Raw genomic sequence first — 16,845 nt, forward strand, 5'->3', positions numbered from 1 at the left:
CTTTTACTGTACTCCTAATTGCCATGCAGCTGTGACTACTCGATATGAAACTGATGACAAACAACGTTCAATGAAATCTGCCCGCTTACAGCAATCTTTTTAGTCGTCATCCAGTTTTTAGTCTGGTCTGAGAGATCGGAACTCGTCATGAGCAAGCACATGAGCAGTTGGCGATGCCTGGGGTTGGATTTGACGTAACCATCTGTGGAAATGAAATAAAGAAAGTCCTCAGCAAGTTGAAGGTAAAACACCGAATTTGCTTTGACTGTCACTGTAACACCGTTATTTCATGTCATGCTGGAGTTTGCAAATAAAAGATAAGTAGAGTATTGCTACAGAGCTGTGCAAAGATTTCACCTATCTGGTGGCATGAGCATATTAAATTGAGCCACACTTGCATGCTTATCTATCTTCAACCCCCCAGCAGGGATAAAAAATTGCCAGTATCGCATCGCAAACTGCTAGACAAAATGCTCAAGTTGCTCTACAAGTGTAGAGATGTATAACAGTTTGTCTTCACAGGAACCATTATTGTATTGAATGAGTGAAAAAATTCACAGCCTTCGAAAATGTTACACAAAGTTTGAACGCTAAATTATTCCATGACATGTATGCAACCTCACCATGACAGGCTACTATACCCCTTTTTTATTTTTTTTTCTCTTTGAATTTTTTAATTTTTCTTAGCTAGATAATAGATCAGACTCACCACTGGCCATTTGCTTCAATTCATTGATGATTCTCAGATGATGAGCCAAGTCTGTGGCTAAGATAATATCTTGCATCAGGTCAAGCACATTCTGGTAATCCTGTGGAATGGAAATCACAAAGGAGAAATATTTAAAAACTACAGAAACTATAGCAAATAGCAGACCTAATAGAATCACAGCATGTTGTAGACAGCTTTTGCCTCAATTTTCTCCTTTCCTAACTGAATGAGTCTCTCTGAATACTTCGCTTACCTATGATCCAATTTAATAGCTTTATTCTCTGCTAGTCCATTTGCAATGGTTCTCTATAGATGAGTCAGGGACCAAATCCAGCAAGTGAAAGATTTCATGGTCAAAGAAGAAGAAAAAAAAATCAGCCCACAGATTTGCACTAATCGGGGTATACAGGCCTTTGTGGTCATGTTTATACCGTTGAGCACCCTCCTGGACTAGCCAGTGCATTGTTCCCTCTAGGATTCATGAGATATAGAGTAGTCTGCCATCTGGCTCCTTACACCAATCAATAACTTTCTCTGACCATTAAAGACAGTTCACTTGAGCAAGCCCTTGCCCTACTATTCCATAATAACCTACGAACCTTTCTTGAAAGATTCTCAAAGATGTTGCATCCTTCTGTGTTGAGTATACACATCGCCTGTGCAAAGTGGTGACGCTCCATGACAGAACCCTCAGAGCTGTACAAGGCAGCTAAAACTGATTTCTGTCAAGTACAAGAGAGAAAGAGATGGAAGAAATCTTAAAAATATGGGAAGTCAGCAAAACGCTATCGTATGAATGGTTGCATCAGGCGCTTAAAGGTATGCTGTATTAGTCCGAAATATGCTAAATATTCAAATATGGTCACCTTTGGTCAAAATTCTTAAACTGTTTTTATTCTCCCTTCGAGGAGATTTGCCTCACTTAGACATTCAGTCATCTTGTGTGATCCTTAAAAATGTCTGAGAACAATTTGGAGAGTAAAGACCTCCAGGGAAGTACTTTTTGAAATATTCTAGCAATTATAGCATGCTATAACTTGGGGCCTATAGTGACTACCTTTAACCTTTTGATACAGTGTAACTCATTCTCATCGTTACCACGAGGAGAAAAGGTTAATTTTGTGACACTACTCACCGAATGTACTTGGAAGCTGTTGTTGGTTCCCCTATGGTCCAGATCATGACATAAACAAGCCACAAATAGTGCAAAGACTTCAATTTCCCTGGTTAAATACGAAAAGAAAACAATTAGAAACCAAATCAAATCAGCCTAATTAGACATATATTAGAATTACATATTTGTATATAATTTATGAAAATTAAAAAAAAAAAATTAAAGAGATGATGCACAGCAATAGGTGTAGTATCCTGTAAATTTTGTAAAAGTGGGACATTCTTACTCCTACTTACACTGACACTGAGAGATTTGTTCTTTTCCATGTTTGATGATTGTCAGATTAAAAAACCGATATTTCAATAAATTGGCAGGCTGAAAGTTGTAGTACAAGAGACTATTTCTTACAAACTTCAGAATAGACACCAACGATCTCTGTTAATGAAGTAGACCTGCTCATTTATATAATGCAATGGTGAAAGGGATGGGCAAGGGATGGGCAAGGGAGTGCGGGAGGGAGGGAGGGGGGGGAGGGACATCTAGGCTGGCAGTGTGTATTACCTATTCCAATGGAAGACTATGAACCGCTGTGCATAAATAAATTTGTAGGGGATGAACTCGAGAATAGTCTACACAACCACTCAACAGTGAAGTAGGCCATATGGGAACATCAACAAACCCAGAGTGCTATTCCTAGCTTTAAGACAAATAGAGAAATGACACTCATGATGACAATAGATTGCATGTAACATCACAGACAGGATAATGGGAGACAAATTAAAGGTATGCTGCATTGGCCCCAAATATGCCAGATATTCAAAAATGGTCAAAATTGCCTGAAATTGACCTCACTGGGACACTCAGTCATCTTGTGTGTTCATTTAGAATGTCTGAGAACAATTTGGAGAGTATAGACCTCCAAGAAATTACTTTCTGAAAACTTCTAGCAATTATAGCGAGCTATAATTTGGGGCCTACACAGACTACCTTTAATGAGTAGAGAGAAACTAAGCACATTGCAGTCGCTGTTTTCGAGAGGATGGTATTAAACTTACTCAAGGTATTCCAAGTTGTTGAAGTTCTTATAGAGGAGATAGCAGAAATGACCGACTGTGAGAGCGTGGGACCAATTATGATAGGGGGTATCCCTGTACCCTCGCTTCACCAGCATGGTGAACCTGGCTAATGTCGGCTTGTCGATGCGCCATCGGTTGATCATACCCATGTCGTCAAACATACTCAGTACAGCCTTTGATGGAGAAATGAAGGAAAAAAACAAAGGACAAATAAATCACCAATATGTAATATTTCATTTCTTTTATTTGTTTCTTCACAATATAAATACAGAATAAAATAAAACTGTATCCCCTTACATCTATCTCTTTGTGTTCACCATGATCATTAACCTGTCTGTATTCTGTGTGTGTTTTTGTCCCTTCTGTTACTGTTACTTGTCATTTAGCCTTTGAAGAAGATCCTGCTAGGATCGAAACGTCAAGCCAACTTACTTTTACACAATATAAATACAGAGCAGTTAACAAAGTGACAAAACATATCAACAACAGGGATGATCTACTTCAAAATGGAGAAATGCTATCGCAAGATTCTTATGATATTTATATTAATATATAAGAACGATGAAGTAAATGGCTACTTGTATGGAGTAAAAGATTGTTCTAAATGATGGAAATTAACGAGAAATAAGACAGATATTCTCACCAGAATGGTATCAGCATCTGGGATACCTCTGGGTGAGTATGAGAGTTCTGCCACTTGAGGATGGAAGTGAGTTGGTTTTGGAATTTTCTGCTTCTCAAAGGGTATCATGTCATCCTCCAAGATCTGTAAGATGAGGAAAGCAAAACTCCATTAATAAAAAATTTCAAAAACCATAGTGAAGTTATAAACACAATTCAGGTATATAATCATATATCCACTCCAGTGAGTAACCTTGTTTTGTATCATTAATATGAGGCTGAAGCAGCAATTGGTGATGACAATAGCCCAGATTGAAATATGCAAATAAGTTTATGTCTAGGTACATCTGCTATGAGAGTTTTGAAGACCTAGGATAAATGACATTTCACTCCAGTAACTAGTGCAATGCCTCGTGTCAAAAATAGAACCGGGGGTGTCACAGAGCTGCTTGCATTTCCCTACTAATTTTGTGCAATCATTTTGGACTCCAAACAAACTAAAAATAAATTAACTTTTTCTACTTCAGTTAGTAATACTATTGTTTGTACGTAGTGACGTTTCACAAAATGTTTTCACTTTATTGAGTTAATGCTTTGCTCCAATCTGACATGCATTTAAATGAACTAAAATAAGCCCTCAAAAAAGACCTCCTGCTTAATATTCAATGTTGATTTTTTCCTTTCAAGTGAAATTCACCGCTGAGGGAAGCAAAATAGAAATTAAATTTCCATAATCACTTTGGTAACCTTTTGAATATCCTGTTACCATACATTTGATAGATTCCAGTAGATTATCTTCAAAATTTGGATTAACATTTAATCTGAATGGAGGACATTGTGTAGAAGATTTACCTTCATGTGATACATCATTAGTTCATTAGCCAAAGCACTTCTGTACTGTGCATCGGTCATCTTCTTATATAACAGTCCCTGTTAGAAAAAAAAACACAAAATAAAATGGATTATAAATGCTTTATAAATGTACTGCAAATAAATAATGATAAAAAGAAGTAGATAAATGTGAGAGTGTTTGGCGAACACCAACCACAATATTTTATTATGTACTCTAATGAAAACGTAAATACCTCAAATTTCTAAAATGATATAATGTTATCTCATTCCTGCATCTTGACATTAAATCAAGCATGTTATAAGTATGTCTACTTCTACATCATGAGTGCTGTACATACATTCTAATGTTGACCAAAGGTTGACAGAAATCTTGTACAGAATTTTTAATTTTAATTTTTAAAATTATTCCCTCGTTTATATATATATTTTTTTATATTAATATTTAAGCTGTGTCAATTTTATTCTTCATATTCATATTTCAAAGTTTTTGTCATTTTGTTGTCGTTGTAAAGCGCTCTTGAACATGCTTAAGCATGAAAAGAGCGCAATATAAATTTGGTAAAATAAAAATAATCATAAAGAATGTCAATCTATCGGCCACTGCATCTCGTGCACAGTATTGCTAAAGTCTTTCCCTGGCTGATGTACTCTGTAATCTGAAAGACTGGGGGGCTTCTTAAGGCAGATTTTGATCAGAGTTTGAACAATGTAGGTCATAAGCTATTCATCCTTCTTGCCAACAATGTCATAAAACTTCAGTTTGTTGACATTTTCCAGATTGCTTTATTATACTTATTTTATACTGTAGGTAGAAACATTAGCAACGTTTACACCATATTGCATATAGTTTAATGTTTTTATTACGAGATCATGTTAGGAAAGGTCATCAATTGTGATTTAAATAACCAAGAATGTCCACTTATGACCAAACATTCACTCTGGTTTTAATCCATGCCTACTCCTGAACATCTGGTCTCAATATATAGGGCTACTTATTGTTTATTATAACCCTACTCAACATCTGGGAAAAGAGCTGTAGATATAGAACCTCAAGAGATATTGAAATTGTAGCATATATGCCATAGAACAAGCATGTTATAGATATGTTCCACACAAGAAGCATGTCATACTTGCATTCCATACAAGAAACATTTGATATAAAGATGCCATACAACAAGTATATGTTATTCGTAAATGCCACACAAAGAGCATGTTATACATAAAATTTCACACCACAAGCAAGATGCCATACAGCAGACATGTTATATATAAATGGCATACAAGAAGCCTGTTACACATACATACCACAAAACAGGCATGCTATACATACGTTGGACACACAAAAAGCATGTTATACATACATTTAACACCACAAGCATGATGCCAAGATGCCATACATATAGCAGACAGGTTATATAATGGCATACAAGAAGCCTGTTACACACACATGCCACACAACAAGTATGTTATACATACTTTGGACACACAACAAGCCTGTTACATATAGACGCCATGCAGCAGGTGTTCTTATAAACAGATACCCACACAACAAGCCTGTTACACACACATGCCACACAACAAGCATATCATACATACATGCCACACAACAAGCATACATGACACACAACAAGCATGTTACACATACATGCCACACAAGCATATCATACCTACATGCCACGCAACAAGCATGTTATACATACATGGCACACTACAAGCATGTTATACATACATGCCACACAACAAACAACTTATACTAGTACATGCTATGAAGGATTCTCACAAAGCTATTGACCTTCTAGTTCTGCTTTCTCTGTTGGACAGATCAGATTCCTCTTCAAAGTTCCAAGGAGAGGAGGGCCTTAGTTATAATCAAAATTTGCATACTATGCTCATCATCAGTGTTATCCCTATCCTGTTGGTATCATTACCTCTCTACACATTACTGTACTAGACTGAGTTAGAGAGAGGATAATGTTACACTACTGTAGCTATATGCAACATTCATAGGGACAATGTATGCAGTGGTAACACAAGGCACTACAGATATTTGCAATGGCTCTCATGTTACATCTCTCAAATTATGTTGTCTATACTGGCAAGGTGTAAGATGGGCTGGCAACCCTCCTCATGAAATATTTTACCCAATTACTGAATTGATACAGCAATTTTTTTATAACGCATGCAAGAAATTTCTCTTGTTCCCTCATTGCACTAACAGTGGGCCTTTGAAGATACTGTTCGATTTGACTCTGGGGTTATTTGATCGAACAAATTTCAGAATTTAAGACAAACTAAACCACAAAGCAACTTATCAAAGAGTCCTCCATATTGCTGACATACAAAAGAACTGTATCTACATAAATATGCAACACTCTCTCATTAAAGCAAGAGCACAAATGGCAAAAACAGACAATGGCCACCACATATGGCTGAAGGGAACAAATAGTTGGATTACATTTGCAGGTTACATTCAATCATCATATGATAACATACATCTCTAAATGAATATTCAACACTCTCTCATTAAAGCAAGAGCACAAATGGCAAAAACCGACAATGGCCACCACATATGAAAAAATACGAAAATATGAAATATTTTAACACAAGAAAAAAAACAGTAAGAAGTGTCTTTAAATAGTAAAGAACTTTTATCATGCACACAGAAACATGCATTAGCAACACATGGAAGAAAAAACGTGCCAGAATTAGCTTAATAAACTTGACTTTCTGCAAAGCTTGACCATGAAGGTCACTGGTTAAAGGCAATCTTCATTACACCAGCAACTAATGATCTATACACAGAATAATAATGAGAAAATGCAATCAGAAAAGAAAAGCAAATGCCTTTTTCTATGACTGAGTCTTCTTTCTTAACTGAGCTTTCTACTTGTGAAATAGTTAACTTGTAATAGATTGCAGAATTAGTTTGTATGGGCTGATCATCAAGCATTTGGCAAAATACACAATAAGTGGTTTCTATTACACAGTGTATATAGTAACTGATGTGTGCAAGTTCACAAAGCAGGTATATACTGACAAGTTAACGACAAAATTTGATATCACAATTTTATCTTATCGCTTCACATTATTTCTGGTCCTAGCCTAACAAACCTAGCCTAACATTAGCCTAACAAAACTGGACCCAAGTTCTAAACTCTATGATCTTGAAGTAGTGTCAGTACAAGAAAAGCTAATTACATACTGTAGGTATGGTATTGAAATGTAACAAATGTTGTAATGACAACAATCCATGTTTTATTTAAGAAGGTCCATGTTTTATCTATGACTATCAATGGATTAAAATAACAAGTCCATGTTTTTAATTACTACGGTCCATGCTTTAATGATGACAGTCCTTGCTTTAATTATCGCAACCCATGTTTGATTACAAGTCCATGTATTACTGACCACGGTTCATGTTTTGATTACAACACTCCATGTTTGAGTAACTTCTTCTATCTTTTTCTTTACTGCAGACCTAGATTTAAACTAAAAAGAACATTTCAAAGACATATATAATTGCCCAGAGCAAGCGCGTAGCCAGGAATTTGCCAAGGGAGGGGCTAAAGTGTAGGCAAACTATCAGAGCCGTAGATAGGGCATTGCAAACTATCTAAGCGTAGCGCCACCATGTTTGGCGCAAAGCGTACAAGGCTGAAAATGCCTCCCAGATTGCTGGAAATGGCACTTCCCAGGCCTTGTAAGTTGCATCTTAGCATTTTCTCTTTTGAAATTACTAGCCATATCATAAAACATAAAAAAAAAAAAAATATGCTCAAGTGGGGGTGGGGCTGCTGCCCTTTGCCCCCCCCTTGGCTACGCGCCTGGCCCAGAGGGCAGACGGGTAATACCAGAGGCCTTGATGAGCACATCTATAAGAGAAGTGGTTGCTTACATGTACTATACTAATGCCACAGTAGATGGAGAAGGCGGCGGCCACATCCTCGTCGTGTTTGGTGAAATGTAAACCTGTCGGGAGGGGACACAAAACAAATATACATTCACTTGGATCATGGGGTGAATACAAAAAATGATCAAAAAATGAGTGAGTGGAAATTTTGCACAAGTGAGTGAAGTGGGGTGAGTATCAATGCTCATGTTTTTCAGGCTTTGAAAAAGAAAAGGAAAAAATTAAGAAAAAAAAAAAAAAACAGAAGAAAGCTAGGCAAAAAATGATTGAATTTTGCAAAATTTTGGCAACATGATTTGTGACTCACTGAATGTGCTTTTTTATAAATATTTTTTTTTATGACAAGGTGTGGCAGAAATATCTAAACATATAATAAAACAAACCAAAATACAATAAAACAGGAAAATAACAGGAAAGTTTCTATGTTACAGAAATACAAGAGTTCCAAATACAAAGAATGAGATGATTCTTGTTCAAGATATTTCTAATTACCTCTCAACATTTACAGAAAAATACTGTTGTAGTTGAAATAGCTTAAACAAAATAAGAAGTAAAATATCTTCCTTCACAAATATATCAACAAGCTAAAAATATCAACACATTTTGTATCATAGCATAATGAGGATGGCAACAAAAGATAAAATTATACTCACCATTAACTTTATTGCAAAGTTCTGCAATGCCAACAACCTCTGCAGGAAATAGAAATAATTATTTTTAATATTGCAAGTCACATGTCCCACTGCCATATTCACCCAATTAGCAACATCCACAGTTCACAAATATCCATGAAAGGCAACATTCTTGTCTGTGAAGGATATGTGCTATAGAAATGCATTCCTTTGATCATGGATATGTGCTATAGAAATGCATTCCTTTGATTAAGATATGTGCTATAGTAATCATTCCTTTGATCATGGATATGTGCTATAGAAATGCATTCCTTTGATCATGGATATGTGCCATAGAAGTGCATTCCATTGCTCATGGATATGTGCTATTGAAATGCATTCCATTGATCATGGATATGTGCTATAGAAATGCATTCCTTTGATCATGGATATGTGCTATATGTCCTCGTTGCCATGTTCTAATGGGGATTTCCAGCCACGCCCTACATCAACAGAGGGTATGGTCATATCATTCTTAGACGTATTCTCAGTCAAGTCTGCTAAAATGAGGATCAGTCAACATTGTTTCCAAGTCTCTGAAATATACTGGACTTATACCTGCAATGCCTAGTTGATCACTAGTGGTATGTACAATTTCGTTCATAATTCTTGCAGAAGAGATCTTTCAAAACATATTTTCACAGCTAGCACATGGATTGACATACATAAAATCTTTGGAGATCATGTAAGCAGTTTAGATCACGCCCATTTGGACCTATATTATAGAACCCCTCGGTAGAAACGTTGAAGATCCCCTTTGGTGATTGATGTTGAATATAAATTATGTTTGACGTTACAAGTAACATGTCCTTATTAGGCTGTACTGTTATTGATCAATATAAATAATGTTAAATGACCATATTAGGCATTATAAGTCACATATCCTTACTGCAGCATATTGGTCATAAAGCAAGTAGCTGTTGTACCACCGAAAGAAGATAGCTCATCTGATCAAGTTTGCATCGTCAGAAAGGAATAAAAACTTGGATAGATCAACCGACAGTTTTCACAATGTGACTTACTTGACCCATCGCGTATTGGAAAACAGAGGATACTTCGAGTCCTGAACCCTGTAGAGTCATCTACACCCCGGTAAAATAGCGGATGAGAATAGACGTCCGTGATGTTTAATATTTCACCTGAAAGATGTCAAGAAAAAGATGCCAGTACTTTATAGACTGTTCGGAAATCAAAAGAGAAATTCAGTGTAGCGTATGATCTGATGTCGTGGCTACTAGAGTCAGCAGATATAATAGAGAGATAAAATAAAAAACCCACTTGGAAAGTCTCCCGGTATCTTGATAAATTGAGCACGTCTTCTTGACAGAAGATAAAATCTCGTCATCGTGATATATCAGGGAATTAAAGTTTAATTGTCACTCACCCATCAAAGCCACCCTTGGGATATAATTTACACCTTGTTGATTGCACTGTATTCCCATGGCTGGTAAGTGTACAATCTAACATGTGTATATATACATTAACTTTAGCAGGCTTCACTCACAGGATCATTTATTGTTAAAACTTCTTCACAAAACTTCAAGTTACTCAGGATTTAGAAATATATATATATGTATGTAATATACTTTTGTAGCGGAGGTTACCGTAAAGTGTCGTTAATTGTCTAAATTCATATGAAAAAATGAAAGGCCAAAGAGAAATTCAGTGTAGCGTATGATCTAACAGCCTACATTGTTACTGGGGTTTGGTTATTCTGGATAGATATATTTGCACAGAGTTTTCAGGAATCACAGAACGGCATCACATTTTCCTCTTGGTTATGGACTTGTTGGATTAAAACACAAACAACAAACAGTTATATGAAACGATTATTTCAAAGACTGATCTTTGATCAGATCAATGATTGATCAAGAACTGAACACTGACTTCAAAGACTGATCATTGATTGGCTCATTAATGGATCTGTTAATCAGATCAATCTTTACTCACGAACCTATCACTGATTTCAAAAACCCATCGTTGATCAGTTCATCGATGGTTTATTCAAGAATCAATCGCTGATTTCTAGAGCAGTTCCCTGATCGGTTCATCAGATGGGTAATTATTCAAGAACCGATCACTAATTTCAAGCACAGATCATTAACTCCAGATAAATTTACCTGTTGTAGCAACATGTCCAGCAATTCCCTGAGTTATAGGTATCCTGACTTCACTGGCATCCTAGAAAAAAGATGAAACATTAATGTGTAAATTATTGCTTTTACATCAAGGTGATAAATAAAATGCTATCAGTTGTAATTTGCTAGAAGTTTGAGGACTTATCGGTTTGAGAGACTTGCTCAAATGCAAGATGTTTCCTAGAAAAAGATGCAACATTAATGTGTAAATGATTGCACATAGTTGCTATTATATCAAGGAGGTAATAAAATTGCTATCAGTTGTAATTTGCTAGAATTTTGAAGAGTTATCGTATTTGAGAGACTTGCTCAAATGTAAGATATTTCCTAGAAAAAGATGAAACATTAATGTGTAAATGATTACACATAGTTGCTATTACATCAATGAGGTAATAAAATGCTATCAGTTGTAATTTGCTAGAAGTTTTGAGGAGTTGTTGTATTTGAGAGACCCAATCAAAAGCAATATATTTTGAAGTGCTAGGGTTTGTCTTTCTGTCTGATATTAAAAATGATAAATCTTGTAATTTCTTTTGGAGAACAGCTTTGTTAACTTGCTCCTATTGTCAGGAGCACGATATGACAAAACTTATTTTGATTTCTCAATGTTTTTATATGTCATATTTTGATATAAAGTATTAAATATAAAGTGAATATTTTATAAGGGCTGAGAGAGAGATATAGCACAGATAATAAAGATAAAGAATGATTCAATTGAGACACCTCTAAAACAATAAAGTGTATCAGCTGTGTAAGCAGGAAAACCTCTCAGGTATTAGAAAACAGCGTCTTCACATTGACTTACTATATCTTATTTGTCACCCATTGCAAAATGAGGGACAAACAGATATCATTACTCACCCCAGAGATGTGACCGTCAAATACCTTAGCCACCAGCTCGTCACTCTCCACAAGAAACAAAGAACACCTTGAAACAAAACAAAAAAAACACAAAAGAGAGTTAAATCTCTACCATCTTCCCTACAGGAAATACAATGGGTTAGCCATGCTGGAAATAACCCCCCCCCCCCATCAAAAGCACATTTTTGACTCATTGCCAGATATAAGAGCAAAAATTATGAATAATTCTGAATTACATTAAATCATATCTCACATGAATTTTCCATTCAAGAGAAAAGACAGACATTTCTTAGAGCACAAAAATGTCAATCTTACATATATGGGTGTGTCTGAAAATCTCAAATAAAAATACTGACAACTTTCCATATTTAATAAGATAGGGAATTAAATGATGGCACACTGCTTGGGAAATCTTAGACAATGGATGGGAGCCACAAAATGTCTCCCTGCTGTTTTCTGACTTCCATTTACGACGGATATACCTTAAAACAAATCGAATCCAATGAGAGCTGCGATGGCTTTGATTGCTTAAAACAGGGCTCTGTCTCTTCCTCTAGTTCATAGAAAAGACAATATAATATTTCCCTAAAACCCTTTGTGATACTTAACCAAGGTAACAACAACCTCCACTGGATGCTGCTAGCATTCAGTCTCCATAGAATAGTAGCACTTCAAACCTCTCCGGTACAAGCACATGAACCCTCTGAGATGCTAGCACTTTACCACTCATGGATACTCCCACCAACCTTTCAAACACCTTAACCCCCCTCCAGGAAAACAAATAGTACTTTCATATTACCACTTTAACCCTTCCGATTACACCCTTCCAAGACAATAGCACTTCTTGAATAGAAGCAATTTAACCCTCCCAGGTACTAGCAATTCAGCCTGTTTAGGAATGGAGGCACTTTGACTAATCCTAGATACCAGCACTTTCGGTACTAGCACTTCCACTTTCTCACTGTAACCCTCCCAGATACTAGCACTTCAACCATGTCCGACAATATCACTTCAGCCTGTCTAGGAATGGAGGCACTTTGACTGATCCTAGATACCAGCACTTTCGGTACTAGCACTTCCACTTTCTCACTCACTTTAACCCTCCCAGATACTAGCACTTCAACCATTTGCGATACTGGTACTTCAGCCTGTCTAGGAATGGAGGCACTTCGACTAATCCTAGCTACCAGCACTTTTGGTACTAGCACTTTAACTTTCCAACTGTAACCCTCCCAGATACTAGCAATTCAACCATGTCCGATAATATCACTTCAGCCTGTCTAGGAATGGAGGCTCTTCGACTAATCCTAGATACCAGCACTTTCAGTACTAGCACTTCCACTTTCTAACTTTAACCCTCCCAGATACTAGCACTTCAACCATTTCAGAAACTGGCACTTCAACTAATCATTGATACCAGCACTTTGGGTACTAGCACTTCCACTTTCTCACTTCAACCCTCCCAGATACTAGTACTTCAACCATGTCCGATGCTAGTACTTCATCCTATCTTGGATGCTCGCACATCAAATGGGTGGAAGCTGCACTTTAACATTCCTGAAAAATAGCACTTCACCGCCACTGCCTCCATCAAGTTGACCGTCCCTAGTGCTAGACTTTGAGTATCACATGATCTAGGCAGCAATATTGAAATGCAACCAGGTGAAAGTCTACTGATAAGAAAGAAATGAAAGCCAGAACAAACTCACCTCTCTGCATGGGTGAGATTTCGAGCCTCTTGCATGATTTCCCGAAGGAGATCGCTAACATCGTCTGTAATAAGAAACAGGAGGAGAAAAGAAGGGGTTGGAAGAACATTTCTTGATTTGCGACAACATGTAGGGGCATGAGGGTTGGGTTTCCAACGTGGACGGACGACTGAGATTAAGCTTGAATAAAATTGCAGATAACCAAGGAATTAGTTCGATAAATAACCAAAATGTGGGTCATGTCAAATAACTGGAGAGCACTGACACATGAACTGCATCAATAGGATACTGGGTACAGTGATGAAGTCCAGATGATGGGTAGGAGTGACCTCCGTATACAGTGTAATTAACAAAAGATAATACTAATTATTTAGACAATTTGGCTCAAAAGAAAATACCATAATGCAGATATAATAATTATCTAACTGCATCCACACAGAGAGTATATAATGTCTCTAGAATAAAATCACATCTGTGACGTACAAGATACATTCATGAAATGTTCAACAACGGGAATGTCTCTTTAAAATAGAACCACTTTTGTCATAAACGGAGAAATTTGTGTAATAGAATTAATGTAAAATATACTACTGCACTTTACATGTTAAGTCTTTTTGACACCAAATCTAACAGTGCAAATCTTTATCCTGAATTGGTTCACTGCTTCCCCAAGTGTGGATCCAGGGGTTAAGTGAAGGGAGGGGAGGGGGTGTACCCCCTTTTTCAGCCCTACACAAAATATTAAAGTTGTTATAAGTACAACTTTGACTGTGGTCCCAAGTATTGACCTACTTTATAGCTCAATTATACCTCTACACAAACATTTTTTTGGGAGTCACTCAGAGCCCCTCCTTTTTCAAAATCCTGCATCCACTCCTTTTCACAACTGTTTTTAAATCTTTTTGGAAAGCTATCCGTTTTTTTTTTAATATAGGTTATTCTACTGTCAGCCACTCTCTGTATGGAAGTTCGACTGTCTACTTTATGGGGGTAAAATAATTTTTTCTCTAGAATAATTTTTAATGTTAGCCTTTTCTCTCTAGAAATGAGAGCAGAATATTTTACAAACATTCCATTTCATCAAGATATTTCATTGCATCTGCAAGATTTAATCTTCGCCACGGCCAAATTTAGGATGTAAAACCTCTATCGAGATATCTACAATGACAGCTCTATTTAATAGCAATCTTAACACAAAGGGTCACAAGATCTTTGTTTATTATTTAATGGCTAACTTTACTAAGTTGTGGAGAAAATGAAATATTAACCAAATATTGATTTTAAATCCCAAAAATGTTATCATCTTTTACAACTCTTAAACAAAGATTTTTTTAAATGAATTATTGGAGGGAAGAATTCCTTGTATCTATTTTTTTTTCTAAATTTATTTATTTTTCACGATAAATTCATTTTGGAGGTGGGAGTCAATTTTATTTCTAATCTGTCAGGCTGTCAGATATCAGAAACATTGGAAGCAATCACTTACCGCAAGACAAAGTATTGGTAACTCTTTGAAAACTTTATCGACCTTTGGACTAAATGCTTTTATTTCAAGATAATCATCAAACAACAAACAAGTTAGAGGAACAAGGAACGAAACAAAACATTTCAAAGACTGTTATTTAAAACCAACCGAAACTTTGGAAAGATGCTTGAAAGAGGGAAGACTAGCAAACAAAAAACGTCGCTCGTGGATGAAGTAAGATCGATGATCAAATAGTAAACGAAGCACTCGCCACGCAAAGGGATTTATTCCTGTTAGCTATTGCAGTGCAATTTATATATGGTGCAATCAATCTTAGGCACCTTCTAAGTCACATTGGAGGCATTTTCCATTTGATGACTGTGGGGTGCCAAGGGTGTAATTTTCATGTCCTCATAGCTGTCGAATCGACAACTTCCTCTATATTTTATTCTCTCGCACAAATCAATGCAAATGATTTTCTACTCTATATAGTAATCAAGAATTTTGATATGAGCAGGCATCAACCCGTAGAAGAAACTTGCTCACACTGCATGTATCGGTGGTTGATATAATGTGATAACAGACGTTAACTCGTTTGATGGTTTTCACTCAGAATATCTTTCCAATGTGGTACGGTTTTAAGGGTTTAACTTTACTAATGCTTCCTCGGAACTCAAACAGAGAAACAAAGGGCCTTTGTGAATCGCCTTCAAAACGAGGGCTGTAAACGTTGTTTTAACCAGAAAGGTTATTAAGTAAAATGGCTGAAATGGATTAAGACGACTTCTGCTCAAGAATTTCACAAAAATGGCAAAATTTGGTGAGAGCGTTAAATTTTTTCCTGAAATTACGAGCAAAATTGTGAGTCCTCTACAAGTATTGTTAAAGGCAGGCTTTTAAGTAAAAGTTTTGTCTTTTATATGTGATAGTCCCCCAAAAAAAATAGAGATGAATTTGAGTATTAGTAGTATTTTCCCTAATTTTGGTTTCCAGGATAAGCAGCCTGAAATGTGCCTAAAGGTTAAATTGACGAAGATGTAAGCTGCTCAGAGTCGATCTACAGTACTGTACTGTACAGAGCAGATCTACATTACTGTATAGTACTGTAAATGTTTATCTATTGTTTTATCAATTCCAATAACTCCCACCGAAACATGGTTTAATATACATATGAACAACAGAGCAGATATGGATGACATTTAAATTTGTACTTCATTGTAAACATGTCATCTGAGGACATGAAAGTCTAATAGGTTTTCCTATCAAGCTTTGTTTTCACCTGAAGAACTGACTTGATGATCTGTGTGTTAGACTATATAGTCCAGTCACTTTAACTGATGAACCTCAGCTATTTAAGGAGTCATCTCTTAAAATTTAAAAAGTATTGTAGTAATATAACCTGGACTGATCGATGTGATTTTTAAGGATATACAGGTCAAAAAAGATATTGTGTATAAAGTTGTCCCGTAAAAGAGGCAAAGTAAAACTAACACAAATATATCAAGTTTAGTAGCTGTATGTAAATCAAAAACTTGGATAAAGTAAATAATTGACTAAATATTGATTTGCAGCTATATTGTTTTGCTACGTTAGCAAAATAATTGGAACAATATGGAATGGAATGGAAAGGAATGGAATTGAAATGGAAGGAAAGGAATGGAACGAAACTATTGAAAGAAAAGAAGCAAATAAAAAGAGAAAAAAAGCTGTAAATTAAAA

At 36.1% G+C, this 16,845-nt stretch overlaps 1 protein-coding gene across 5 annotated transcripts in view; it reads right to left on the reverse strand.

Moving 5' to 3' along the window:
- LOC139980075 (cGMP-dependent 3',5'-cyclic phosphodiesterase-like) overlaps positions 1-16,845 on the reverse strand; it is a 126,876-nt gene that overhangs the window by 5,839 nt on the left and 104,192 nt on the right. For all 5 annotated transcript variants that reach the window (XM_071991441.1, XM_071991440.1, XM_071991444.1 and 2 more), the window contains 13 exons: positions 13,662-13,725; positions 11,953-12,019; positions 11,074-11,134; positions 9,976-10,092; positions 8,936-8,974; positions 8,268-8,341; positions 4,373-4,450; positions 3,543-3,665; positions 2,879-3,072; positions 1,845-1,932; positions 1,309-1,431; positions 710-809; positions 90-202 (listed from right to left, as the gene is read on the reverse strand). In XM_071991441.1, the coding sequence (XP_071847542.1) occupies positions 90-202; positions 710-809; positions 1,309-1,431; positions 1,845-1,932; positions 2,879-3,072; positions 3,543-3,665; positions 4,373-4,450; positions 8,268-8,341; positions 8,936-8,974; positions 9,976-10,092; positions 11,074-11,134; positions 11,953-12,019; positions 13,662-13,725 (1,241 nt within the window). The remainder of the gene's footprint in view (positions 1-89; positions 203-709; positions 810-1,308; positions 1,432-1,844; positions 1,933-2,878; positions 3,073-3,542; positions 3,666-4,372; positions 4,451-8,267; positions 8,342-8,935; positions 8,975-9,975; positions 10,093-11,073; positions 11,135-11,952; positions 12,020-13,661; positions 13,726-16,845) is intronic.

Source organism: Apostichopus japonicus, chromosome 14, assembly GCF_037975245.1.
Source record: "Apostichopus japonicus isolate 1M-3 chromosome 14, ASM3797524v1, whole genome shotgun sequence".
Lineage (NCBI taxonomy): Eukaryota > Metazoa > Echinodermata > Holothuroidea > Aspidochirotida > Stichopodidae > Apostichopus > Apostichopus japonicus.